Source organism: Triplophysa dalaica, chromosome 18, assembly GCF_015846415.1.
Source record: "Triplophysa dalaica isolate WHDGS20190420 chromosome 18, ASM1584641v1, whole genome shotgun sequence".
Taxonomy (NCBI): Eukaryota; Metazoa; Chordata; class Actinopteri; order Cypriniformes; family Nemacheilidae; genus Triplophysa; species Triplophysa dalaica.
This window is the reverse complement of record NC_079559.1, coordinates 3,940,805-3,968,778: the sequence shown is the minus strand read 5'-3', so window position 1 is coordinate 3,968,778 and position 27,974 is coordinate 3,940,805. Positions and strand designations below refer to the sequence as shown.

Genomic DNA, 27,974 nt, shown 5'->3' with positions numbered 1-27,974 from the left:
ACCTCGACTGTTTATGCTTCGTCGATAGTGTCGTATCCAAAGCAACAATTACTTTCTTCGAAACTGAGCCCCTGATGAAAAGTCATTGATTTAGTATTGACAGTGACCGTGACCCAAGGACGTTTTCTGCCTAAAGTAAAAGGTCAGCAGCTGTTCTACTTCAGATATTCTTTCTCGTTTCAGATATGTGGATGATGTCATATCCAGAATCGGACGAATGTTTCCTGATATGTCAATCGAGCTCTTCCGGCCCAACGGGACGTCAGCAGTTCTCATGGTAAGACTACGCACAGCAATTCAGAGTATTTATAGCAATTTCATATTCTTGAGATGTCATATAAGAACATTTAGAAGTGCCACTATTTACACATAATAAATCAAAGTTATGTTGTAAAGAGTAGTAAATATAATTTAATATGATATGATTTTACTAAGTATTTAGTTTCAGTAGTATTTGAAGTACAAACTTGATAAAATGGTACTCATGTACAAGTACTCAGTTACTTTACACCCCTGGTAACATTTTTCCACTTTTTAAGTGTACAATTTTAAATTTTACATTTCCAGTTGCATTAATGGAGGAAATCAAAAACTGATGTTCACCCACATGAGAACTAATGACACGTGTATGATTAGACTTAATTTTGACGTTGGATACCCTTGTACTCTGGGTGTAATCTCTGCGAGCCTCCTTGAGATCTGTCCCGTAGCACATCCCAGAGGGGCTTGTATTGTTGTCTCTTTGAGGAGTTGCTCCAGAAGTTTTTGGAGGAGTCATGCATGATAATAGAGAGGCAGACAGACAGAAGTGTGTGGCCAGTGTTACTGCGAAGCTCATTGACTGGGTGATACACCACAACCCAATGTTGTTTGGTGCTCGCGTTCTTTAAAAAAACATATTTTGTGTTCTGCAGAAGAAATAAGTCATACTGCTTTGGAATGACATGAGGGTGTGGAAATTATGTACACATGTTGGTTTTTGGGTGAGATATCTCTTTAACCCAATGTCAAGAGGAGTTTGACATCCTATTCTTTATATGTGGGGTCTCAAGTATTGAGATCCCAATGCTAAATGTTTAAATATGTTGATTTTGCCTGGTTTGCAATAAATATTTTGTTTGTCTGACCTGACTAAAACACAGCAAAAAATTGTAATTGAAGATTAAGGGCTGTACAACAATCAGTCGCAATAATTGTATGCAAAATACAAGGTTTGGTTTACATAATAAACGTGTGTACTGTGTATTATAATTATGTAGATAAATACAAACACATGCATGTATAATTTCAAGAACAACATTTATAAATGTTGACATTAAATATTTATATATAACATAAAAGTGTGTAAATAATAAAAACACATGTCAGTAAAATTTCTCAGATGTATACATGCACGTTTGTGTATTTGTAGAGTTTGTAATATTAGATAACTACATGAATTCAAAAATCATGTTTTTTATTATGTTATCATATTTTTATTTTGTTTTATTGTGTTAGTTAGTTGTTTTTTTTGAGTAATTATGGCTAAAATCAAAACAAACCAACTCCAGTTTGAACATGAATGCACAATAAAAAAAAACAAGATTTTTGAAAAAATATAAAAACTAAGTTATCTCATTTGGGGCCAAACTCTTCATTTATATATACATAATCATTATACAGAGAACACACACACTCATATTATGTAAAAAAAACAAATCGTTGTACAGCCCTAGTTTAGCCGTCTTTTACAATGTCCATTTATGTTTGTTATTGAATACAGTAATGTATGACATCATCATTAAGATGTCACAATGTATCATTCAGTATTTGTGACCTAAATATATGAATTGGTCATCATCTCAGTGCGGTCAATGGGCTCATGTTTATCATGGCTCCTAGAAATACTTCCTCCCTACCGAGACCATATTTTATAGTTTTTTGGTCTGATTTATTACATTCTTAGATGATGCACCATTGATCAGGCCTGCACGTTTTTAATTGGGTCATTTACAACGGTTACCCGCCCTCACACATACCTCTGAGACATCTTCTGACACTTCTCCTACTGTCGTCATGTCTTTTGGCAACGCTGACTGAGAGGAAAGATAGACTGAGGTATCTTGGCAGCCGAGCCAGGAAGACTACAAATGCCCAGCAGTGGGAGTTCACTGGTTCACACCCACAGGGCACGCGCTTCCAGATGGCCCAGTTGGCAGACCGAAGTGATCCGTCACCATAGGGTCCGATTCGGTTGCCAGGCCCTTCTCTGGACACGCTCTTGACGGCCCTCTAGACAGGAGTGTCCTTTGTCTCAGCCTGATGGACGGTTTGTGAAGATTATTAAATTAAAGATCGCACCTTCTGATTTTCAAAATAAAAGTTTTCACGGAGTCATTCATTTGTAACACACGGCAGACGTTTTATCATTTAATTGCTTTGGAGCACCTTGGTGTGTTAGTAATGGATGTTTTCGCAATTTTGCTTCATCTTTCTTTCTTGTAGCAGTACTAATGTTGGGAAACGTGAGGGAGGGTTAAAAACATCTGCCTTTTCCAACAAGAGACAGGTGTCTGCTCGACAACTGACTCGCTTTAAGCCAGTTAGTAAACCGGCAGGCCTGTTCAGAGTGAGGCGGCATTAATTGGGCCAGAAGAGGCGGCTCTCCACGGCACGTTCTGTCTAACAATGTTGCCGGACGATAATTAGAGGATGTTAATTACGACGGATAACCCATCTTTCCTGGACCCTTACCTGCTTTCTATCGCCCTGTATTACCGATAGCTTAACCTTTGCGACTTTTATTAATTAAATGCAAAAATATGATACACTTTTTTTAATCGAAGGAAAGAGAGATTTTGAGATCTAAAAACCAACTTTTAAATATGCTGCCTCAAACTGGAGCTCGTCGCTCCTGCAGCGGTTCAGATCAAAGCCAGTTACCAATGTGAAACATCCCACAGGATGCTTGCCTGAGTTACAGATGTAGAGCGAGTATGGAAATGAACCTGTGTATGGGTGTTTGCTGGGAAACGATGCTTTAAAGTGACTTCAGTTAATGTAGCGTTTTTTAATGCTGTGACCTGATGGTAGGGAAGGGTTTTGATCGGTACATTCTTAAAAAAAAAGCTGGAAAAGATTGTTTACAATTATATGGATGAACCATCATTTCAGTCAACATTTTTCATAATGGAACCACTTTTTTTCTTACCGAATGCATGTAAGGTTCTCTGAACGTTAAAGGTTCTTTAGGAACAAACAAATTTTAGGAGCTGTAGGTCATAGAAAGGTCTGGATGCTTGGAGAACGTGGGTAGCATCACGTATCAGTTGGCTGATATTTGTACTTTTTATTTACTTGCATGACCTTCTCGAATACTTGCTTCTGAGTGATCCGAAGCTAAAAATGACCACAAAGCTTTAGAATGGACTTTTTCTATATAGCTGTGCTATTTTCATCCCATATATGCCATTTCTTTCCCAATAATATCAACATTTCTTGTTTATGTTTCTGATCATTTGATAAGGAGCCAGATAATAATCTGGTTTGTGTACAGACAGAGGGTCATTTTTGCAAAACAAACCCCTTCAGAATGATAAAAGAGCCTCTTTCTTCAATTCACCCTGTCGTACATTATCTTTACTTTTGGACTTACTTTGTGTTCAGACACGATTCATTCGCGCAAGTCGAGTTTGTTCTGAACACACAGTTAAGCTACTTTCATATGATTTGTTTGGAACCGTATAGTAATGTTGCAACCAGAATTTTCCTCTTCTTGATGTTTCCACCCTGACTGAAACGTACCGGTTTGTTGTCCCTGGTTTTGGTCACCTCAGAGGTTCACGCCAGAGCAAAGTTAAACAATTTCTTGTTAATTGAATTTTAAAGTCACCTTGTACTGCTATTGATTTACAGAAATATATATTTTCCCGCCTCAAGGTCGCTGCCACGCAGTCCATACATCGGGGGCGGATGGGCACAATATTGACGGTATTCCACAATGACCTCCTGAGTCCTGGATTGTGCTGATGAGGACAGAAGCGGCATGAAGCGGAGGGGTCAGAGCGGGTCATATTTAGAAAGGTGGTACAGGGTATTGGAAAACACCCCTCTTTGCAGTCAGGGACGTGATATTGTGTCAGCTCGTTCCTCATGTTGCTTGATGCTAGAGTAAGCTGCTGGGAAAGTGGCCGCTTCCTGCGACCTCAGCACTGGCATTAACGTTTCCAAGATTGTCAAAATCGTGCATAATGATGTTCATGTACCTTAAAATCTGATGAACTGACAGTTTTCGAAAGGCAGCTCCATCCAACATGACCAATTGACTGACAAGTGCCTAGGTTTTGTTCAGTTTATGGTGTTTATTTTAAGTCCCTATCCTGTCAAACTTTGTTCAATGCGGTAACTATTAAATCCTTGGTTTTGTTTGCGATATGCATCATACGGTTTGCTAGCAGACTGGGCATGTCGTCTGAGGCTAAAACAAAGATTTTTGGATGAGACTTATTTCCCTGTTCCTGGCGAAAGTGAATATAAGCGTGTTTCAGAAATGCATGTAGAGAGTAAAAAGGATTGAGCAGAGAGTTTCATCCGAACTTATTTTAGTCTCAAGCAGTGAGGATCCATTTTTCTCCAAGAATCTCGGTGGGTTGTACAGGGCAGGACGCTTGGCCACGCCGGCGCCTGGCTTTTTTCCCTTACTTGTTCGCGTCTGATTCGAGATCTCACTTGTTGCTTAGAAACTGTTTCATTTTTGTGAAATCTCACAGTTTTCGCCACTTCCCCCTCCCTCTCAACGGCCCACTCTCGCCTCAAATAAAAAGTGCCATCTGCCGCCATCGCGATCCAGTCGGTCGGGGGGTGCACTTAAGATCGGCCAATGAACCTTTCCAAGACGCCCTGGCGTTTACCACACTCTAAGTCAACTTATTTTCACCCCCTTTGTATTTATGTAGTTCTGGCTGCGGGCCAGCGACTTACTTTCCGCGTAGTTGAAAAGCATGCCCAGTATAGCTTTTGACGGTGGGAACTGACTTCACACCTAGGAGGCGGGGGATTTGTTTTTTCTCGTTTCTTCCTTTCAGGAGAAATTGGTTTGAGTCACTTTGGCGAGATACTTTTGCTAATTCTCTGAAAAGTTCAGATTTCATGAGCGGAAGTTTAGGCTTTTTAGGCTGATTTTTCTGCCAGTATGCCAGTATGAGTTTGACATTAGCGGTGTACTTTAGGAAGCAGAGTTATAAAAAACGCACTATAAGTGCCGTGTCAGACTTTGATCAACTGCCGAAATCTGCTTTTAGGGAAAAGCCATAATAGGTGTCTTTTTACTCATCCAAATCTATCACTCCATCCATCCATCTGTATCTATACCCAAATGTTCAATTGAAAAGCTGCTATTGTCTTTCAAGAGTGCTTTGATTTTATTACTTTTTAGTTGATCAAGCTAATAGAAAAGTAACTGTTGTTTTGAATCTGTTTTGTCTTGCATTTTTCTTTGTGGGTAAAGACATGAGCAAACAAAATCAGTAAGCGGCATTCAGTCTTATTTAATTTGGCAGCCTGCGTAGATCTCTTTCTAGAAATTATCTTGTGGTCAAATAAGACAAAAAAGAAGCACAGCGTGTGTGGAAAATGTCTGTGTGAAGTTGTGTGCTTCCCCCGGCCGCTCATCAGTGAGAAACACTCAGCGGGACTCCCTGAAAATCCACAAGGCACATTTACTCGACGGGAGATCTCAAACTTTTCTACCACTGTTTCTGTCCTTTGATTTTGTTTTGTTTAATTAGTTCCCAGTAAACATTCTCTGATTAAAACAACTACCATAGTCAGAAGCACTTTCTATAAATATTTCTGTAACATATATTCATTTTTCTTTAATTTCTCACTTGAATATATGCTCTACTTCTGTTCTCCTCTAGTTTATTCTTGAAACATGACATAATGTTACGAATATTTTTGTATTGTTTATGTTTGTTCACCCATTGCCAGTGACGTTCCTAATTTTTCCTAGTTTTGCTTTGTTTCTATTTCATTCATTTGTGACCCGGCCCGGGACCACCCAGCTTAAAGGGACAGTTCACCCCAAAATAACAATGTTGGCACAATAGTTTCACTCTCATGTCATTCAAAATAAATGACTCTTTCTTTAGTTTCGCTTGAAAGAAGATATTTTGAGAAATGCCCCGGTGGTTATTGTGTCTATACAATGGAAGCCAATGGGGGCCCATGTTTTGTGCCTTCGCAAAATTCTTTAGTTGTTAGACTAACGGGGACGTTTATAAGGCAACAGTTATCAGTGAACTTCAAGATATTCTTCTTTATGGCCACCCTCTAAGTTTTCCCAGTGGTAAGAAAATAATATTTCAATTTATATTTGGAAGAACTCTGACTTTAAAGGCTATCAGGGGTAATGGATTCAGGCTGTGAAAGTTTCTGTCAGCTCTGCCAGCGCAGAGGGGATCTGGGCAGAGGCCAGGCTTTCAGTTACTGAAGTTGATAAGCAAAGCGGGAAAAACATGTGTTGCGAGTGCTCACAGAGTATTTCTACTGAATGTTGACATGATTGGTCAGGTCTGTGGTGCACTTTCTGCATACATGATGTTAAGTGTGCATGTGTGTGTGTATTAGTTCATACACTATACTATAGATATATATCGGCAGATGCCCTATGGTGCCACTGTAGGTCGTCCGCCATATTGGAACAGTGTGAGCCGGTCTGTTTACACTCAAATTCACGATTCACGAAATGTGCACGATTATGAAAACAAATTTCTTGTTGTATAAACTCAAACATTATATCTCCTACACTAACACGTGAACACAATGAAAGGTTATCCCATTTTTCAGGAATTTAAATCCCTGTGGTTTTCATAACCATGGCTGCGCAGCGCAGTTTTATGGCATTCTTATTCTCGCGTCCACAGACTGTTGGCTAATCGTCTGATGCGTAAGGGACTTTTTTCTGGAAGCACTTCAGCACGTTCGAAGCCGTCACCTGATTGGTTGAATTTCACAGGATTTCCGCGAGACGTGCATGTCGCATTCTTTAGCGGTCTGCCTGAAACAACACAAAGACGTCTTATCGAAGAAATAAGCTGTCGTATTTACAACGGCTGACATTTCATCACAATCACACTTGAATGTGGCATCTTGTTATTTATATCCATGCACAATACTCTTTGTTCTTTGTTTGTTGACCATGTGATGATCTTAAAGGGTAGTTCATCCAAAAAATACATATATTATATAATTCAGAAAAAACTCAAACTTTATTCTCTCAGTCCTTCTCATAAAACATTTTCCAGGCAGCAGCCCGAGACGTCTATGACATCTCCTTTAGTTTTGTTTACAATCCTCTGTTTCACCCAAAACAACAAATGATTTACTATTCATGCATTTATTCATATATGCATGAAGCCTCGCTCGATTCTGTCACTGGACTTCAGTCGATCTGTTTGCTTCTCTTCATTGGCAGCAAGACAATCCATCAGTGCTAATGCTTCTGAAGTTTCATTGTAATGCGTTTCTTTTTCCTTTGGTCTTTGTAACATATCCATTTTAACAAACATAGAGAAAGTCTTCCGATCTAAAATTCCTCTTGATGGCCTCAGACTCGTATTTTATTATTGGTTTGGCATTTATAAGAACATGATGCTGAGGAACCTTAACACTCGTTTAATTCCCAAGTGAGTTTTCTTATTGTTAAACTTTGTCATTCAGGAGTTATTTCACTTGAACTTTATCACGCCGGTCTGTATTGTCCTCTGGTTTTTCAGACCACCTGAGTATGTTCCCCTCTCACAGTGAGCGGTGGGTCTAACCCGCTGCTTTCTAAACACCTCAGAGCGGCCACAAAGAGACCCATCGCAACTGTGAGTCTATTCAGATTGTGTTTCTGGTGTCTCTCTCTTACTGTGCTGATACATCAATTATTCAGGATTCGGGGCTCTGGCAAAACATCGCTGTTTTGTTCGTAGGACGGTGATATTGTTTGAACAGCTTTGACAAATAAAACAGAGGTGGGTTTAGAGATCTTACACCTTCTCCTGTCCATGTTTCTCTCCCTCTCTGCCACAAGTGTGCGAAACATAAGTGAATCTGGGATTTGAAGAAATTGTACTGGGATTTTCTGCCTTAGATTAAACCCATTTTGAGCCTAAAGACTCAACCAAAACCCTTTCTGACAGCAGACGCTTCAGGCGAAAGACTGAGACTTTGTCTCTGAAGTGAAGTTGAGTTGCCATGTTTGTTTCAATGGTGGAAAAGCACTGCCCAAACTTCCATGTCAAGATAAATTTGGGTTGAAAATTGTTTGGATTGAGTAAATGTGATTAATGAATGTGTGTTTATTGAGTTAGGAACTTTTAAGTTCCGGAGGGATGTCTTATTGACAGATTTTAACGAATGCAATTTAGTTTTTTCTACACAAGGTCATTTCAAAACTGCCTTCATCGTTATCGAATTTTCCAATGCATTTTGTGTAGATTATTTTTTTAAGTCTGGCAGGGCCAATAAAAATATAATCCATCACAATAATATTAAAGTATATTCCTATTAAAATGCCATTTGTTTACATTTTATGCATGTGACAATTTTATTCACAGCGACTTACGATGCATAAGTAAGTACTTCATGTGTGTTCTCTGAGAATCGGACCCAAAACCTTTGCGCTGCCAATGCAATGCTCTGGCAATTATGTGATGCCCGGGCGATTGGATAATGTTAATATACAAATTTAATAAATGAGTGTGTCAGAAGAGGTTGCAGTGCATTTATTTCTCCTGTCAGAAAAACTCCCCCAAAGAAATGAAACCATAACCTCTTTATCTTTCTTTCCGTGCAGGTCACATTGGGAAAAGTTTTGAAAGCCATTGTAGTGATGCGGAGCCTATTCATTGACCGCACGATTGTCCGCGGATTCCATGAGAACTTGTACATGGAAGACGGAAAGGTAAAACTTTTATGTAACCATTTCATTGTTATGGACCCATCTTCGTCACTTTATTCTAGGTTAACCTTAAAACTAGCATTGGTGCTCATAGCTTAGGTAAAGTTGTGCAATCCCTGGATGTCAAGCTAAAAGTCTCTTCGCAGCTTTTTAATATTTCACACAATGTGTTTGGCTCTCTCTTGATCATGAAAAGCATATACGGGTGAAAGACCCTCTATTCTCACATCCCCCTTGTCAGGTTGAGCAGCGGCCTCACATTCTGAAGCGTTCTGCGCGTCTCCCAAAAGCAGTTACGTTTGAACGCTCTTCAGTGACGCTAATATGAGGTGGCCATCAAAGCTGCCGGTCCGCTTGATCATAGATAATTATGGCAGCGAATGTGAATCTTCTGAAGCGCGTGCCAGGATGATGCTCTCTGCTGCACGCCGCTGGGCCTCTGCGCACAAATGCGTGTGGTGAGCAATCGCAAATTAACCTTCGTCGGATCGCGACAAAGTTTGAACTGACAGCCGGAGCAACGCTTGCACCAGGATATCGTAACAGTGCTGTAAACCTCTCTCATTATGGCGGGTATGTTACTGTTTATTGCTGAATATATATGAGGATGGAATGCAGTATAGCGGAAATAAAGATTTATTACAGGCTGTCTTTTTAAATAGTATTATAAAATGGATTGTGCAACATTACACAAGAAAATAATAAGTTAAAGTATAATGCTGTAAATTGTAATTTTGGGTTTCATTGTCATTTGAGCATGTACAGTACACGTTTTCATTGTTGTCAAATCAAATTAGTCAAAAACAAGATTTTAATATATTGCATTGTGGAACACAGGATTTTGTGCAGTGTTCTTCTTTGTTGTGTACTTTTGCGATGACAAAAATTGGACATGAAATATTGTAAATGAATACAAAAAAATGATGTTTGTAACAAATCCAGACCTTATTCAAGGAAATACCTAGAAAGACACAAAAGTTCAAACATGACTAACATGCAGTGCGATCATTAATAAATCTAATCTCATATATGAATAATTTATATTTATTTTCCATTTAATTTATTTTTAAGTACTAAACTGCACCAGTCATATTAACTTGAAGAACCCAGATGAGCAGTCAGTTATCAATTTAATGACCAATCAGAATCAAGTATTCCAGAGAGCCATGTCATTTATAATAAAACTCTATCTGACTCTTTATTTAATGTTTAGGATTCATTTGTAGAACATTTCATTTAAATGCTGGGTAGAGATTCATTTTAAACCGTCTCTTAATAAAGGGAGTACAAACAAAATAGAATTAAGCTCAAATGTCTGAAAAGGATAAAACACAAAAACTTGTCAAGTTCAAGTGTGGCCTTAAAAAGCAAGTTAACACACAGTGTTTCATTCTCATTTATTATAATGTAACGTTGCCTTTCGTTAAAACAGACATTTATCTAGAATGTTGGACAAATAGAAACAGATGTGAAACTGATTCTGCTGACTTCCATTATTTATTTATTGAAAGCACTGTGCAAAAGGAACATGGTTTTCTACATGGTTGTTGATTTTTTTCTTTCCCTTTAGTGTGCCAGTTAATATCAACATAGATTATAATAAATTGTTTTTAAATTTACATGTTATGCATTTGGCAGATAATTTTATCCAAGGCGACTTACATTCATTTTTTTATCAGCGTGCGTACTCCCTTGGATACAGAATCTAAGATATAAGAAATACATATAAATCTAAATGGATGTGTTTTTTGTGTCAATTATAACGAGATTTGTCTAAATGTAAGTTAATGGTATGTGACAGCTATCTGTATGGAAGCCCACGAACAGTACCTGGGCTTCTGAATCGACCTCAAAGGTTATATTGGGAGTGAGGGAGATATGGATTCACATCTGAATATTGACAGATTTGTCTTTAAACGCCTTTCCAGGCCTTACGATCTAAATAATGCCAGAAAACTTATCATAACCGTATGCATGTCATAACAGAGCCGATCTAAGCCTCCGAGCACACAAAAAGACAGGGAGCGAGAAGGGGTAGGAGAAGGGAAACTATGCTATCAAAGTTGGGCTTCAAAGAATATCCGAGACATCTCTTGGGTAATTTGCGATCCGGCATTCTTTATACTTCAAAGGGCAGCAGTGTACAGAGGTGGGTTCGAGGACAGAGGGGAGATGGAGTCAGATTTCTCTGATAAATGCTGACACCGGGCCTGTTTGATATTAGAATCAGAGAAGATTTTGATTCGTTGTGTCTTTGAAAACTCTTCTGATGACCTTCGATCAAGTGATTGGTGGCGAGTATTTTTCACCCTCACAGGCCTGGCTTTGGACACAAGGCCTGCCACGACTGACATTTGAACCGTCAAATATTTGTTCATATGTTTATTTGCGCCGTCTCACTGTAGGTTTTGTTTTGTTTTGTCTAGGATTTTGTTTGTAGGTGTGGATGAGTATCCCGCCTCCAACAGCAGCCATTGGGTGAATGTTTGGCGCACGGTTTTAAAATAGCCATTTATGTTGCTTTATTTAGTTCAGGGAAAACATGCAGTGCCCAGTGCTGTCAAACTCCAGAAGCATAAAGCTATTCAATAGGATTTTTACATTATATTCCTAGTCTTTTGAGGCCTTGTGATAGCTTTGTTTGACTGAAGGTCATGAGTTAATTCCTGTGGGAAGACACAAACCGATAAAATGTATGCCTTGAATGCTTTGGATAAAAAGAAGAATCTGCCAAATGCATAAATTTAAATTTGCATGACTGCAGGAATACTGTCTAGAAACGTAAGAGTTTATGTTTGAAAGAACCAGGAAAACTGATATATTTTGCAATGTCAAATTGAGTTGACATTTTTATCTTTCTTTCTTTTTAGCTGGACATCTGGTCTAAGTCCAACTATCAAGTATTTCAGAAGGTGAGTAGCTGTTTTGTTTCTCAATATTTAAGCAGTAGATCTCAACTGATGGAGCTTTTCAGTTGCTTTGCCCCAGTAACGCTGTTTCTGTCTTGCCAAGATGTAGTCATGTTAACGTGTCAGCTGTCCTTCTTTTTGAGAAAATGGACCTCAGCGGATTCCAGACCATTTTTAGCCATTTTTTGACAGATTGAGGAAATTTTCTTGATGCATGCAATCAATAATTTATATATCTTCCTGTATGCATTACGTTTAGAAAATATAAAAATGAATTAAGCAAATATCTGGTTAAGTAAAGATCATTTATTTAAGCACAAAATATACATTAATTATACGTGTAATATATTGCATGTTTAATCATTTATTTAACATTTTTGTTATTTGCTCTCTTTATTTTTCATCATTAGACATGGATATTGAATAACTTAAAGTTAAACTTCAAAGGCGATTTTCTCAATATTTTGCCAGGACTGCTCCCCCAAACACTGTTGCTTGTGAGCCTCATTCGCTGTATACCAATCACAGCAGACTAGACAATATGATCATTCACATCAGACTAGCCTTGCGGAAACGAGGGGATTAGACAGATGAATCGTGGAACGAATCGTATGAGAGTCAGTCAAGAAGTAAAGGAAGGTTACCTGCCTATTATTATGAAATAATAGTGCTTTTATACCTTCTATGTACAAAAACTTGTTGTTGGAAACTCCATAAACCAAAAGTAGGACCTTAAAAGTCCCTAGCTATGTACTCTTCAAAGAAAATATTGTTTGAATTTCACAACAAAATTTGAAAACCATTTTAATGTAAAATATAGGTTTTTCCTCACGCTCAAACATTTGGATCCTGATGCAAAACCAAATTCCAACATGGCTCTCTTTAATGTTTAATGTTTACGGATATATTGTCATGGTTATCTTTCAGATTGAAGTCTAGAAGTACATCTCTCTCTCACAGACAGTCACATGCATTATCACCTCTCTGCTGCCAATCACTCCCTTTCATCCGTCAGGCATCTTTGTTCGTATGTTTTTGGTCCGTTTCACTCCGAGCCTCTCCGGCATTATTTGTCAGCCCACTAAACATCTGGGCTCATTGCCTTCACGACCACCCTCCCAGATTCTCATTACACTGAAATTAAAGAGCAGTAAGTCTCAGAGGCACTCTGGGTCTTTCAAAGAGAGAGAGAGAGAAACTCGCTTTCCTTTCAAAGTGTAAAGAACACCGTGTGACGGGCCGCATGGAACTTAAAGAGAGAGGTTTCGAGAAGCCGTTCACATTTTAACGGAGCACCCCACATCCATGCGATCTGATCAAAGGGCCAACCTGTTTACTCCCTTTATTTCTCTGGCTGTGAACGCTCACTGGAGCCCGGGCTGCCGCAAACTGAAGGGATGGGCCGCCTGTCATCTTCCCCTCCCAGATGTCACTTCTGTCTCCCAGTATTCTGTGCGCGCTTAATTAATCGTCGTCGCTCTTCAGATTGCCCCAAATACCATTTTCTCCAATTTTTACTACTTGAGTTACTTTCCATGATGGAAGACTGTTGAGAGAAGTATTAACTGGCCAGTTTTTCTAAGAGTTCTTTGGACAACGTTGGCAGTCTAATGAAGCCGTAACTGAAGATTGAAGTGGTTTGGTTTTTATTCCTTTTTTGTAATTACATTAGTGATGGAAGATGGGATTTTGGGGGAAGTAATAAGGTTATGGTGTTCTTCTGCAAAATTGGACTTTAGAGTTAATCTGAGTGTAGGTAGATTGATCTGAAAATGGACTGTAATTAAGATTTCTTCAAGCGTGTGCCCACGAGTTCGGGCGAATCCGTCAAGGACATGTGCCGATCATATTTCAGTCCAAAATCAGAAGAAGATTAAAAAAAATAGGGGGACAGTTATGTGCACACTGTCATTTTTTCTTTACAGTAGGAATAAAATAACTTTTATGTACATTTATAATAAAGATATTTAATAATACAAATATATTCAATAATACAAATACTCAATAATCAGTAACACTATACTATAAGGATGTATTTGTTAACATTAGTAAATGCATTATTTAATGTTGTTTTTCAGCATTTATTAATATTTGTAAATGTTATGCCGATACAATTATTCATGTCAGTTCACTGCATTAACTGAACGGATGTTAACAGATACAGCAGATACATTAAAGGGACAATTCACCTAAACTTTTTAAGTTTACTCGCCCTCGAATTGTTCCAAATCTGTATAAAGATATTTGGAAGAATGCTTGAAACCAAACAGTTATTGGCCACCATTTGACTATCATAGTAAGAAAAATGACAATGGTGGACAAAAGTGACCCAGAACTTTAGCCTTTGTACATCCCTACAAATATCTAATTTTGTGTTCAACAGATTAAAGAAATTAAAGAAATTTTCCTTCTATTCTAGTCAATGGTGACCAAGAACTGTTTGGTTCCAAGCCTTATTCCTAATATCTTTCTCTGTGTTTGAATAAATGGAGACAGAATTTTCATTTTTGTCAACTTTTCCTTTAACTATTGTAACTGTTAAAGAAGTATTATTCATTGTTAGTTTGTTAGTTAATACATTGATGAATGTTAATAAAAATCCATTACTGGGCAGGTACATAAATACATAGACGTGTCTCCATACCTAACGATGATTATTGTCATTGACCATTACCATGTTATATTATAGCTTTTTTAGTAAATGTGGTATAATTTTGTATATTGTACAAGAATTTATATGTTATTGCACCTTTTAAATATCCAAATTTCTGTGTTCATTTTTGGCTGTGTTTTCTCAGGTCACTGATCATGCAACCACGGCTCTCCTGCATTACCAGCTCCCGCAGATGCCTGATGTTGTGGTTCGTTCTTTCATGGTGGGTACAGTATGTTGCTTTTAAAATTAGACACATTGCAGTAATGATTACATGCAGTTACCACATTTAGCCTTTGGCTATGTGCTCTAACAAGCGCCTATTTTGTGATAAGAAATTCTTACAGTTGTATGTTCGGGGCAAGACAAGAAAATATAGCAAATTTAGGTGAGATTACCCTATTTGGGTGATTCTCACGAAACCACCGAATCATCATGGCTGTAAAGATTTGAATTATTAAACATAAAATTGGGTTAGACAAAAAATAATCATAATAAAGATAATTTGACTTTCTACCTCGGACAAAACATAATTTAGAAATTAACTAGAATGTATTATTTTGGTATTTTATTGCTTTTTTTGCTGAAATTCTCTAACCGTGACACGTCCGGATTTTTCTAAGAGCATTATGTTTAACAGAGTACAATTAAAACACTGTGAAAAAAACAATTCTACAGTTCTACTTGATGTTCTTAAATTACAAAAAAAATGATTGACAGAATATTCATAAATAGTAAAAAGAAAAAAAAAAGGAAGAAAAAAGTGCCCAGGCCTAATATTCATATCCTCCATAACTTTTTTTTAAGAGTATAAATCAACTAGTACCTTTTTAAATGGTTAACAATTAAACAAATTACTTTATATTTTTCTAGTTAAAAGCTAAATTTTCTCTTGTCATTACCAATACATGTAGTTTTCCACAGAAATGTTACATGTTTAATATTCCATTTAAATATAATCAATTAATGTCTTATGTATGATTAATAAAATCTTGTTTTTAGCTAAACATACTATGAGATTGACATTTTAAGGCATATTTTTGACAAAACACGTGCCTTTACACGTGTCATATCTTGTTTGAAATAAATATAAAGGAAATTTGTTGATAGAAGTATTTTTAAGAAAAACATGTCTGACATCTTCAAACCAAGATTTTGTGAGAATAACCCATTTATTCTCTGCAAAAATTATATAAAGTAGTTTAGTATTTTATTTAATGTTAAAAGCATTGTGTCTGGTTTGTCTTTGAACAGTCGACTGAGCTCTGCTCTTAATGTGTTGAAATTGAAGCGAGATTGATCTCTTCTGCATAAGATCAATGCAAAGCTGTTCTGATCACGGCTGAAATGCAATGTTAAAGCTCCTTAATCCAAAGCAAGGCAAGCTTTTTTAAACCATAACAACATATTTAGAATAACTTTTGGTCTTTTGCTTACATGAGAATTTTTTCATGTTTTGATCTTATTGTTTATACTTCTTTGTCCACCTGTTTCTCATGCCCATCCCACCGAATGACAGAAAGAAAGAGCAGTATATGTAAACAGGCTCATGCACACCCTTCTTCGTGCTAATTGGAGTATGAATAACACGGTCATCAGTGGGGAGAGGTTTGGGCCAGTAGATAAATTAGGAAAGTCAATTTGTCCTGACAGGCGCAGGTAAACCCCCGGCTGTGCTGAGGAGGCCGTTGAAGATGGGTTAGAGACGGGACCAGTCGTACCTCTCCAGCTGTTAATCAATGTCTAGTTATGACTGCTGTGAGACCCCACAAACCAGCCCCCCCCCCCCCCCTGCTGCTAACACACTTCCGATGTCAATGCAATGATGCCAGACAGACTCACAAAAACCTCTATTTTAGATATGGAAGGCTACGTTGACTGATGAACCTGGTGTTTTAGACTACACTTTAGGGTATATACTGTTCTCTAGAAACACTACCATGTGAAGGGACACTTGAATAGCAGACCTTTATAATTTGGTTGACATTGCATATACTTTCCGCTAATAGAGCAATCCCAGAATGCATAGCGACACGCTCTGTAAAAATTACTCTCCAGCTCATGTTTTGCTTTTTTCACCAGACCTGGTTGAGAAGCTACATTAAGCTTTTTCAGACTCCGTGTCAACGCTGTGGCAAGTACCTGCAGGACGGTCTTCCTCCAACATGGAGGGACTTCCGAACTCTGGAGGCATTCCATGACACCTGCAGGCAGTGACCCGGACCTCACAGTGTTCCATAGCTTGCCTTGGAAAACTAGACTGTCCCATCTTTTCTCACACACACTTTTCTCCAGCTGGATATTGTACTTTTATAAAAAAAAACTGAATAAAGATATTTTCATAATCGTGCAATCTAGCACAAGAACTTCAATCATGTTTTGTGTTTTAGGTGGGTTTCTCTGTTTAAAAACCATGTTTCCATTTTTTTATCAATTTTGTTCCATTTTCTTTATTTTTTTCCAAACAATCTCATTATTTTAAAAACAATTGTTGACAATAAATCTTCCAGGTTGGTTTTGTTTAATGCAAAAATATCGTGCAAACTTCTTTTTTTTTTAAATGTGCACGTAACATATACAAAATGTGCGTGCGGTTCAATTTGCAATACAAAGCACACAGCTGCTGGAGCGTTCTTCAATATGTATGACCTCGAAATCACAGTTGTTTTTTATTTCCTGTCATGAAATATTAACACGACGATGACAAAATCTTTCAATCAGCGTGTTTGCTTGGGAGGTTGACTTTTGTTTTCTACCCTTGCCTGATGTGGCTTCACTTCTGCCCGTGACACAATGTACATGCAAGCTTGAATTATTGAGCTTATTTGTTTTAGGCATTTTGTAAACACAAGTCAGCACAGTGACCATGAGTCCTGATAAGGATAAATGAATGAACTAAACAGAAATGGGACTACAGAAATCAAAACAAAGTTGAGACCTTATGGGTACTCGCGTGTCCTTGGCCTTTTTTTAAATAAAATTCCATATCTGGGTTTTGGAAGTTTAAATCCTATTCCTCAGTTTTAAGTATTGTGTAAAGTTTTTCAATAACGTTTCAAAAGCTTGTTTTTACTTTTTGAATATTTTTTTTGTATGAGGAGTTGTACATTTCTGTAGGAGTCCCTAAAAGGTGAATTCACATCTTTAAAATGGTTCAATCGTCTAATCCTTATACAGTATAACAGATTGGATGTTCAGACCTGCTGAGCAGATTCTCGGTTTTCTGTATTTACAGCTTTAAAAAAACTCCTAGAGCTTTGCTTTTTCCATGATCTACTTTGGTCGACTAGAACCGCCATTGCCTTCAGATCCCACTCAGCAGAATGTGAGTTCAGTTACCCTTAGAAGTCTCTCTCTCTATCTATCTCTCTCAACTCAAAAGCTAATTCACACACCTACTCCAAAGTAAACATCGCGCCTGTTCCTCAAAACATTTGTTGAGTTTTGCTTGTTGTTAAATTAGGTTTTCGAAGCCGTTGTGCCAATAGTTGTGTGTTTTGTTTTTCCTAGTGATTAAGCAATGTTGATATTACATTTGAGTTACATTATTTTTATTAGTTCTTTTTTCTTTTCATGTAATAATTTTAAGTCATCACGAAGCCCCTTGGTAGTTTGTTGAGGTTCCCTCGAGGGACCTGACCTCCTGTTTGAGCAGCACTAATATAAATCAATTTGCAGCAATTGTTCTGCAAAATTAAGTTTGATGTATTATTACTATTTACAGGTATAACCAATTCACATCTCGTGAAAAAATAAACGGGACATTGACTGCCTTAAAAGACCAAAATAGCCTCCTATATAAACAATTTGTTAGACTCTCGTGTACTGTATACAACAGGACATTTTTCAGCCTGACCTCCTCCGGTGTTGAATCGTATGTTTGTGTATCGTGTCTTATAATTGCGGCGTGGTTGTGAAGTTTCAAGCAGTGCCGGCCGTTCACCCTCCCCAGCCCGTGGCCTCATTAACTGTTCCCCGTCACCTCTTCCCACTCGCTCCTTCATGAACGCATAATTACGCCCCCGACCCAAGCTTATGATTGATTTCTATACCAGGTGCCTCGCGTTGTAGTCCCGGTCCTTGCCCCAGTGTAAATTTGCCAAGGCTGTGAAAGGGCTTTAAGGTTCATATTCATCTTTTCTGCACGGATCTTATTTCTTGTCTCTATTTTAATGTCACTGGATTATTTTTTAAAGTGATGTGGGTTTTTTCAGAATTGCAGTAATGTATGGCATATCCTAACTGTTAATGATGATTAAAGCCCCAGTGAAATCAATATGAATGGTTTTTCCTTTTATTAAAATAAGTTAGTCTTAAGGATGTCAATAAATGTATATGCTCCCACGTGCTGACAAAATTCCCATTTAGAAGTTATAAGCGTTCAAAACTGACAGTCATGCGCTCCAAAAAATCTAGAAATTCCATCACATCACGACACACTTCAGCCTCTCGTCCAATCGAATCCACTTTCAAATCGGAAGAGTCCCGCCCCCTTCACTATGTGAGCTGCGGAAGCGGCGCCTCATATCAGTCACTTGTTCGCACAATTATTATGTCCTACATGGTGAATGATGCATAATGCACTCGATGGGTGATGGGGGATGATCCAGACAGTTTAACCATTGACATTATCATATCCGTTGTCGATCATACGTGCAAATCCGCTAAGAAAATTTAATATATTTGACCCATTTCAAGTCAACACAGAATGTTGTATGTTAAGTCTATATAGAAGAGATCGAATAATCGCAGACAAACGCTAGTGGTACTCGCCAAGGGATGCGCTTTTTGGAGCTTCAAAAAGTCAACAACCATTCACTCCCATTCTACCGCTTGGACGTAAAAGTATACGTGGTATTGTAACTCCGACTGCATTATTCTTCAAGAAGAAAGTCACATGTTTGTTTACCGTCGCAAGCAACATAAATATATATTTTTCTTATTTTATTTTATTAGATTTTGATCGCAGACTGATGTGTGAAAACAGCCTGATGTAAACGTTGCATACGTTGTAGGCCTGTATTTTTATGCATTTCAGGATTTATAAAAAAATAATACTATTTTTAAATATTGGCACATTCGACATACACTTTTGACTGCGCAATGGTGCGAGACGAAGAACAAAGCTGCCTTCTCTCTGAATTATCGGAAAATGATTATCATATGTACAAAAAGCACATAAAGGCTTTTTTCTCAGTGGTAAACAGGACATCAGAGAGGATTCATGTGTATTTTTTACCTAGGAAACTCATTATTCTCATAATTCCGAGTGCACGTGAATGCAGCAGATAAATACAATACCACAAGAGTGCAAAATGGAATTCATTGTTTGAATTTAGCAAAATAACTTGCAGAAGAGACTTTGTTTCTTATCATTTCGTGCTGTGAAAATACATTGTAGTTTGTTTGTTACATTTCATATAAGGTAGCGCGCACTAATCTCACTGAAAGGATGTTGGACCTGACTCCTTTCCCATAGCTCAGGATTGATCTGCCCCTAGTTCAGAGATGTTTGTGCAGCATCGAACACCGTTCTAGTTGTTATTTCAAAGTCTGAGGTTGGTAAAATCCAAACGCAAAATAAGGATAAAATCAACTCGCTTCTATAAATTTCCACAGGTATATTAGAAGCCACCTCTCAAGTTTGATTTGTTTTTCAAAGGGTTTAAATCATTCATGTTGAAACTGAATTTACTTTGTTCCTCGATAGCTTCGTCCCTGGCTGTCCTTTGTGTCTGGATTCCGTCGTTTTTGCCTGTTGATTCACACAAGTCTGGCAAAATGGACGTCTCGTGTTAACAATAGCGCTCAGTCATCTGTTTTCGTAGACCCAACAGGTGGTGCAAATGATCCAAATAGAATTGTCTTATGGTCATATTTGCTCACTCAAGGCCTCGAAGTGCCCGTGAATTGCATTGACAGGCGTCCGCGTGTCGCCGTGCTAGGGCGGCAGGAGGCGGAGAAGGTCTATGTTGGGAGGTTGTCCTGAGAGACAGATGGTGATGAGATCCACTTGATGCCAAGAATGTTCTGGAAGATCTCCATGCTAACAGTCCCGGCTTATGTAGGAGGTGTGTACATCGGCACCATGTTCAGTCACTGGTCACATCCACGTTCCATCTGTTTCCTGCTTATCTTATATTATGCTGGGTGCATTTGCAGCCCATAACTCAAAACTAAAACTAAAATTGAGCTTTATAAAAAAATCCACAAGCATGATTTTGCCTCAGTGGTTTAAATAAATCACATTACAGCTTTTACATTTATGCATTATGCAGACACTTTTATCCAAAACTACTTACATTGCATTCTACTCTACATTTGTTTGCGAGTATTTGCAATCCCAGGAATTGAACCCTGGTGTTGCTAGCGCCATTGAGCTACAGGAAGGTAGAAATCAATGTTGGAACAAATACACAGTTCTTTCATACAATGTGTCCAATCTCGCAGTTCATCCAGGAGTCTATAAGACAGCCAAAACGTTACTGACAAGAACAAAGACACACGACGATCTACACGCACGATTCTTTGGCATCGATGTGTCGCTTTGCGCTGATGTGTCATTGATCCGAGCTGGGAAGCTAAGATTCACGCTTCAGGCTGAAATGATAGAGCTCACCCTCTTGGCATGTTGAATCACCACCCACTAAAACTGGTGACAAGACCTACTATGTATCAGATGCTTGAAAACTTTAGCACTTATGCAGACAGAATTTTTACCAGCTTTTCGCAGATGGTGACAAGTTTCTCATGCACTCAAGTCGAACACGCTCTGAGTCCAGGCACAGTAGTGCCAGCATTAGTCATGCTTTCAGTAGAATTTGATATGATTATTGACTTGATAATGAATTAAATTCAAGGTTAAATGACTTGAGGAGTTTAAGTTATTTAGTGTAGTGTTTTGTGCCTTATTTTGGGAAAACTGTTTGCATATTTACCTTTGCCTTAAAAGGATAGTTTACCCTAAAATGTCATGACATGACTTTCTTCTGCAGAACACAAAAGATATTTTGAAGAATGTCTGTACCCAAACAACATTGGAACCCATTGACATCCATCGTATGAACAAAACCACTGTCACATTTCGTGAAATATCTTTTTTTGTGTGTTCCACAGCAGAAAGTCGGCATGTTGGATCACATGACACAAGCCAACGTCCTGACTTCCTTTTTCATAAAACCATCGCTTTGGTCATTGAGGAGCGTACGATTCCTCTTGGATGAAGCTCTAAAAGAATCAGATTATAATAACATTAGCAATTAGACAGCGGCTGACCCGTCATCCCTTTGCATATTAGAACATTCATTTCACAAGTGAGAGAAAATATCAGTCCTGGCTTGTTGTCCTCCCCAATATTTGTTTTTTCATTTAATATATTCAAATGAAAGTCCCGAGGCCTGTCTGTTCAAAAAGCAGGCACCGTCCGGGTACGCCGTTCTCGCCCTTCCGCACAAAAAATAAACAACTCTCGTTGATTGTTTGATGATTGTTATATTGAAACAGCAGCTGTGCGGGATGTTTGGACTTTAGAAGGGCAGAGCTGCCTGATTGTTAATGTAAATAAATGCAAATATTAAAATGGGGCTTTGTGCCCATGATACAACATAAGAGTGCTGTTTTATGTCCGCCGGGGGTTAATAATGCAAATTCCATCGATTTCTCTCTGTTAGACGAGTGTTCACTGATTTTCTGTCTGTGGCTGAATTGTTGTGCTTGTTAATCCATTGGAGTCCGAGTGTGTTACTGTATGTTTGTAGGTATAGGTCATTACTAATAGGATGCTAATGAGACCCTGCTAATCAATTTGTGCTTAATCACCCAATCGATGTTTGCTGCGAGCACACAGAACCTCTCGCCGTGAGAAACTCGAAGACTTCTTGCCCCGGGCTTATACTTTGCTACTTCTCTTTGCACTCTCGATTAAAGGAGACGCTCATTTTACAACGACAAAGAATAATAAATAGAAAAGAGCGTTCCTTCTAGTATTCTTGAACGATTGGCTGTATTGCATTTATAACATACGCGGGTGGCTTTTGTTGTTCAGTGGTGTTGTGTTGCTTTGAGAAAGATGAATTTTATAAATGATCAACTGTTATTATAAATGAGTGCAGAATGAATGCTTTGGGTGTATATAAGAAAATTCACATATGAGATCTTTAATATTTCAATGAGGTTAAATGGAGAGCAAATGGTCTCGAGTCGCTCGCGTCTTAGATATTTAGTGTGAGAAAAAGACCTAGAGACCTCACAAATGTCTTCATTAGAGTTTCAGAAGAGATGGCATAACTGAGCTCAGATTTGCCAAGTCTAGAATCAGTAATGAATATTATTGATTTCAAAATAAACATAAATTAACTCATCAAATTTACCTTTATTTAACGTTTACATTCTAAATTGATTTTATGCTTGTGTGTTTTAACAGATGTTTCATTTTAGTTTATACCAAAGTTCAACTCCACTTAAATAAAACCTTAAATCCCCTGAGCTATGAATGAGCAACCTGAAAGTAAAACAGTTTTCCTCTGGGTGAATAAATGTAAAGTTTGTTTGTTGACCTTCTGGTTCTGTACATCCAGCCCTCATACACTCCTCTTGACCTCTGCGCTGTAACACACTTCATTTTTCCCCAATTTCACATCCCTGGATTCCTTCATCACTCATTTTTTTTGTTGTTCTTATTTTTTCAAAGTTCAACTCCATCAGACACACGTTGATCGATTCCGGGCAAAGCATTAATCCTTGTTTTAAAAACTCTCAGAAAATGATGTGGCCTGATGTGGCATTTTCCACACAGCCTTCCGTAAGGAGAACGTGAAGACAAAACCGAGAACACGTACGGAACGAGGCCTAATCCCTTCCCTGACAGGCGGGAGAAGAAAAGCGATGAATTAATCTGGGAGAAAGATCACAAATAAAATCAGCTTGGTGGTGACCGCTCGCTGGCAGCCGAGTGTTTCCTGTACCCCTTTCTTCCTTTGAAGAACTGGGATGAAATTGCAAAGCGCTATTGAATGTAATCATACATTTGTTAAAGTGTGTGAGAGAGGCAGTCACATCCCATAACAAACTAATCTATAACCCTTTAAAACGCAGCCTGACTGTCAAGGAAACGAGACCGTTTACGAATTCGTGCCGAGTCAGGGTTTTTTCTCCAATAAAAGAGTTGTGCTGAAGAGCTGACAGCCGCGGCCCTCAACCTGCCACCAGTTATGACAACTAGATACAGCGTGTTTCCAGTTTGCAGCTGTTTGTGAAGCAATTTGTACATTGATTTTACGCATATGTGCAAAAAATTAACCACGATCCTCTTGATGCTCACATCCACGTGTCATAATGTGTGCATTCTCAAAGCTTATACGCCAAGAAATGAAATAACTATAATGTAAAAATGTAATTTTAATGAATTTTACTGTTTTTTGTATAATTTTTTTCAAGTATTTTTTAAATATGGTCAAAAAACGTCAAATACAGAAAAATACTGCAAATTTACAAGAAAAACAGGGAGCGGTGTAATTTTACAGTAAAAACTGTACATTTTCATTTTTTCCCCGGATTTTGTAGAAATATTAACATGACGGATCCCTTAGTTTGTAAAAATACGTAAATTACGTTTGCAGTACTGTCCGATGTTCATATTTTGTTAAATAACTTAATCTTTTATGAAAATAAACCGTGCTTTTAATAGTAGAAGTGTAGTCGCCATTTATTGTTTTGTTTTATTTTTGTATACTTACTTTATTTTTTATTTTTTTAAGTAATTCATAATTAAATAGTATATTTTTTTTACTGCTAAAACATATAGTTCGATGTCTGTAAAGATATATAAATTTATTATCTTTGATAGCAAAAGGTATGTTTGGCTGTATAGTGTCATGAAGTGGAAAAGGGTTCTTCATATAAGAACGCATGACTGAAATGTTGAGATCTTATGGCATTGGTGCTAATAACCCTTTGTAACATCATTATTTTAGAGAGTATATATTTGTCCGTATGCAACAAGGTTCTGAAACGAACATTCTCCAAAGAGATTAAAACTCTTGAGAAACCTAGAGATGAGACAGACCGAACAGATACATAATGAATGTTTTACATTACCTCGAGAATCTAGTTAGTTTAGAATGGGCACAAACTGTGCCCGCTCGACCAGAAGTGCAGCATCATGGATCATCTTCTTTTTTTAAGATGAACATCTTTGCTCTACTCTTTACCATGATTACACTGTGTTCTCTGTCATATTCATATTGAATACCGAACAGGGCAGGAAAGCAGCCCTGCAGTGATGGCATTCCAATGAGGGGGAGTCATTACAAATTCTTTTTGATAGGAAATGTATTTGAATATCTTTCAAGCTGTCCCACTCTCCCCCCTTTTTATTCATATTATTAATCTCAATTTTGACATTGTGGGGGTTATTTTATAAAAAGAATTCACGCTAAACAAGCATTTTCCAAACAAGGAAAAAAACTTTTGGCCTTGTATACATCGCTTTAGAAATATCATTATGATGTGAGCGCTCCCGCCTACGCCGTCTCCGACTGTGACTTTAAACTTTAGGAGATGAAATGTGGCATTGTGGGTGTTTGGAATGAATTTCTCGCCATGTGTCTATTCTTGTCATCTTTAGCGCTGTTTTTCTTTACAATCAACTTCTAAATGATGCCAGCAATAAAACATTAGCTACTGTTTAGCACTGGGAGAGCATGATGGGGAGAGCAGGGATGACATCATTTGTCTTGCTTGCTTTTTTGGGGGGACATATTAGCAGTCATTGCCCATGTCAATGTAGATTTTGGGAATGCACAAAGTCTAACACAACACAAAAACGTATTCGAAAAGAGACCTTGTCAAGTTGAATTCAAAACGAAAATGACATACAGTACATGAAAAATGTCTTAAAGGTCTGACACATAGTTTATTATAAATAGTTTTTTTTCATTCAAACAGGTAATTCAATGAAAATAAAAAAAAAGATTTTTAGGTGTCTGGAGCCACAGACCATCTTTTTTTTTGGAGACCTGATCATTATAAATTATCAGTATTCCGGCACCTTCTCTGCGTGCTTCTGTTTAAATGAGCTGCCCTGTGGATCCATCAAACGTTCGCCGTCTTTCCCCGAGTTACCTTAGAAGCTGATCTGCTCTGCATATCAAACCCTGTTGAATCTATCTTTAAGAGCACGGCCTTTCATCTTTCCAGACCCTCGTGGGAAAAGCCCATTTAGGACCATCACCGTAGGGCCATTCCTCAAGCTGAAAGACCAAATGGTGCTCGATGCACACCGCGTTCAAGAAAGTGACAGTAAAGATGTTGTGCAGCCTGAAATGAACTAGGGACAAAATGACATGTGAAGTGTTCTGAAGTGTTTTAAGTCTACGGTGGTGGGAGACAAGGTCATTGCGGTGGAGCAACAATGTTCAGTGAAGATATATTGCATTAATAAATCGGGTGGTTAACCAAAAACAAAAACAATCTGATATGGGTTAAAGGTGCAGTTGGTAACAATTTTGCAGTAAACTCTCCAAGAACCACTAAGATGGTGTTATATATTTTGTTCAGCTGAGTACTTACAATATCTCAAATGTTTCCAACTCGCCAATTTGGCATTCTAAATAGTGACACGGGCAGTGCAGTCGCCTGTCAATGGCGTCATATCCGCGTTCCCCTTTGTTACCTGCCTTTACTGATGTAGAAACCGCATGACAACTGTGACGTGGACAAATGTAAAAGTAGTGTCTTGTGTCCAGCAAGCAACTAACTTGTTTCGAGCAGACACTTATTTATGGACCATAATTATTCGCAACATTTATAAAACTTTACCTTATCTGCTAACATGATTTCTAATTCCCGTCTGATTGACACCCGTCAGCGGTGGATTTGAAGACAACAGATCCCATCATTCCACCCTCCTTCACAGTGTTATCAAGCTACGACATTGTTGTTGTTTTGATGTACGCCCCCTAGCCGCGTTTTTTTTACATACTGCACCTTTAAGAGGCTACCAAAACACAGACAAAGCAGATTTCAAATCATGTCAAAAAAGTTTGTTTATTATAAATGCATCGGAATCCATACAACCATGTTTTTACATTCTCCAAAGGATTTGTGGGAAGGTACATAAGGGACACCGTAGTGAAAGGGGGCAGGGGGAGAGAGCTCTTCATTCAATTTCATCAGCAATCAGCACGCCGTCTCTTAAATAATGCATTGATCTCTGGGCTTGCTGTTAATTCCCCTGTTATCAAGATTTGCAAAGTGGCCGTGGCAGCACTTGATGGATGAGCGATACAGGCCAACTGTCTATTTGCTCTGACAGACATTTCCCACTGCAGTGAAAGCACGGGCAACCTTTGAGTATGAGCATCTTGTCTGCCTTTCAAAGTGTAGCAGAGGACGACATCTCATTAAACCACCAGCAGTTCTTTTTTAAACATTTACATGATGGGTTATAATCGGTTATGAGAGCCAATGTAATAATGATTTAACACGTACAGCACTTTCTCAGCAGGTGCAACATTTAATGGTGAACCTATTTTATTCTGATGAATATTTCATTGCATTAGTAAAAGGATGAAGCAAGAGATGTTTCTCGAAAGGTATACTGTACTTTACTGTATGAATCAGCAAATATTATAGACCACTTCAGAAGACGTAAACAAAACTGCATGATCCAACCTTGGTTTTGAAAAGTGAAGGTTTTGTACAAACGTTTGAACAGGAAACAACCAAGAGAACATTTATAACCAAATCGAAATGTTTAACTTAAAGGTTAAATTACACATGTAATGTTTTTTTTTTTGTTTTTTAATAAAACTGAAATTGGAAGTTCTGCTGGACATGTGTTTACATGTTGTGAAGTGGTCTATAAACAGAAAGGTTTCTACAGGCCCTGTGGTTTTGTCATATTTAGTTGCAGGTAGGCTAATCATCACACTGTTTTTCAATTACCATTGGTTCACTTTATGCAAAGTTTATATTCCAATTCATAAATAAATAAATTTATAATCTAAAGCATCACCTCACATGTTACACAGTTTAACGATCATAGATGATGTCATTATTGAAACAGCTTTCCTGTATCTCAGTGGTAAGAGCATTGCGTTAACAACGCAAGGTTGTGGGTTCGATCCCAGGGGATTGCAAATACCTATGTAATATGTATAAGATAAAAGCAATGTAACTCGCTTTCGATAATGCTTCTGCCAAATGCCTAAATGTAAATGTGAACCCGCTTGAAAGAACGTAGAAGTGGAGAAGGTCTGCCCTCTAGTGGCAATGAAGTGAAATGACATCGGGTTATTTTAGGTATTCTCCTTCCCAGAGAAAAGAAAATGAACAGCGATCGCTTAAACTTCTCAACAGTTTCTCCGAGACAGTCCTGAGGTCAAATCTAAATCAAACGAGCCTCTAAGATTGGTTATTTATGACAGTCATTACCTTTCATACACCCTAACCTGTTCCTAATAATGAGATGGATATCTATAAACCC

The 27,974-nt window shown here is 38.0% G+C and overlaps 1 protein-coding gene across 1 annotated transcript in view; it reads left to right on the top strand.

Annotated features, from left to right (window-relative positions):
* med27 (mediator complex subunit 27) overlaps positions 1-16,860 on the top strand; it is a 39,471-nt gene extending 22,611 nt beyond the window's left edge. The window contains exons 4-8 of the mRNA XM_056772288.1: positions 184-277; positions 8,822-8,929; positions 11,797-11,838; positions 14,634-14,711; positions 16,571-16,860. Of these exons, the coding sequence (XP_056628266.1) occupies positions 184-277; positions 8,822-8,929; positions 11,797-11,838; positions 14,634-14,711; positions 16,571-16,705 (457 nt within the window). The 3' untranslated portion in view covers positions 16,706-16,860. The remainder of the gene's footprint in view (positions 1-183; positions 278-8,821; positions 8,930-11,796; positions 11,839-14,633; positions 14,712-16,570) is intronic.
* The last annotated feature ends 11,114 nt before the right edge of the window (positions 16,861-27,974 follow it).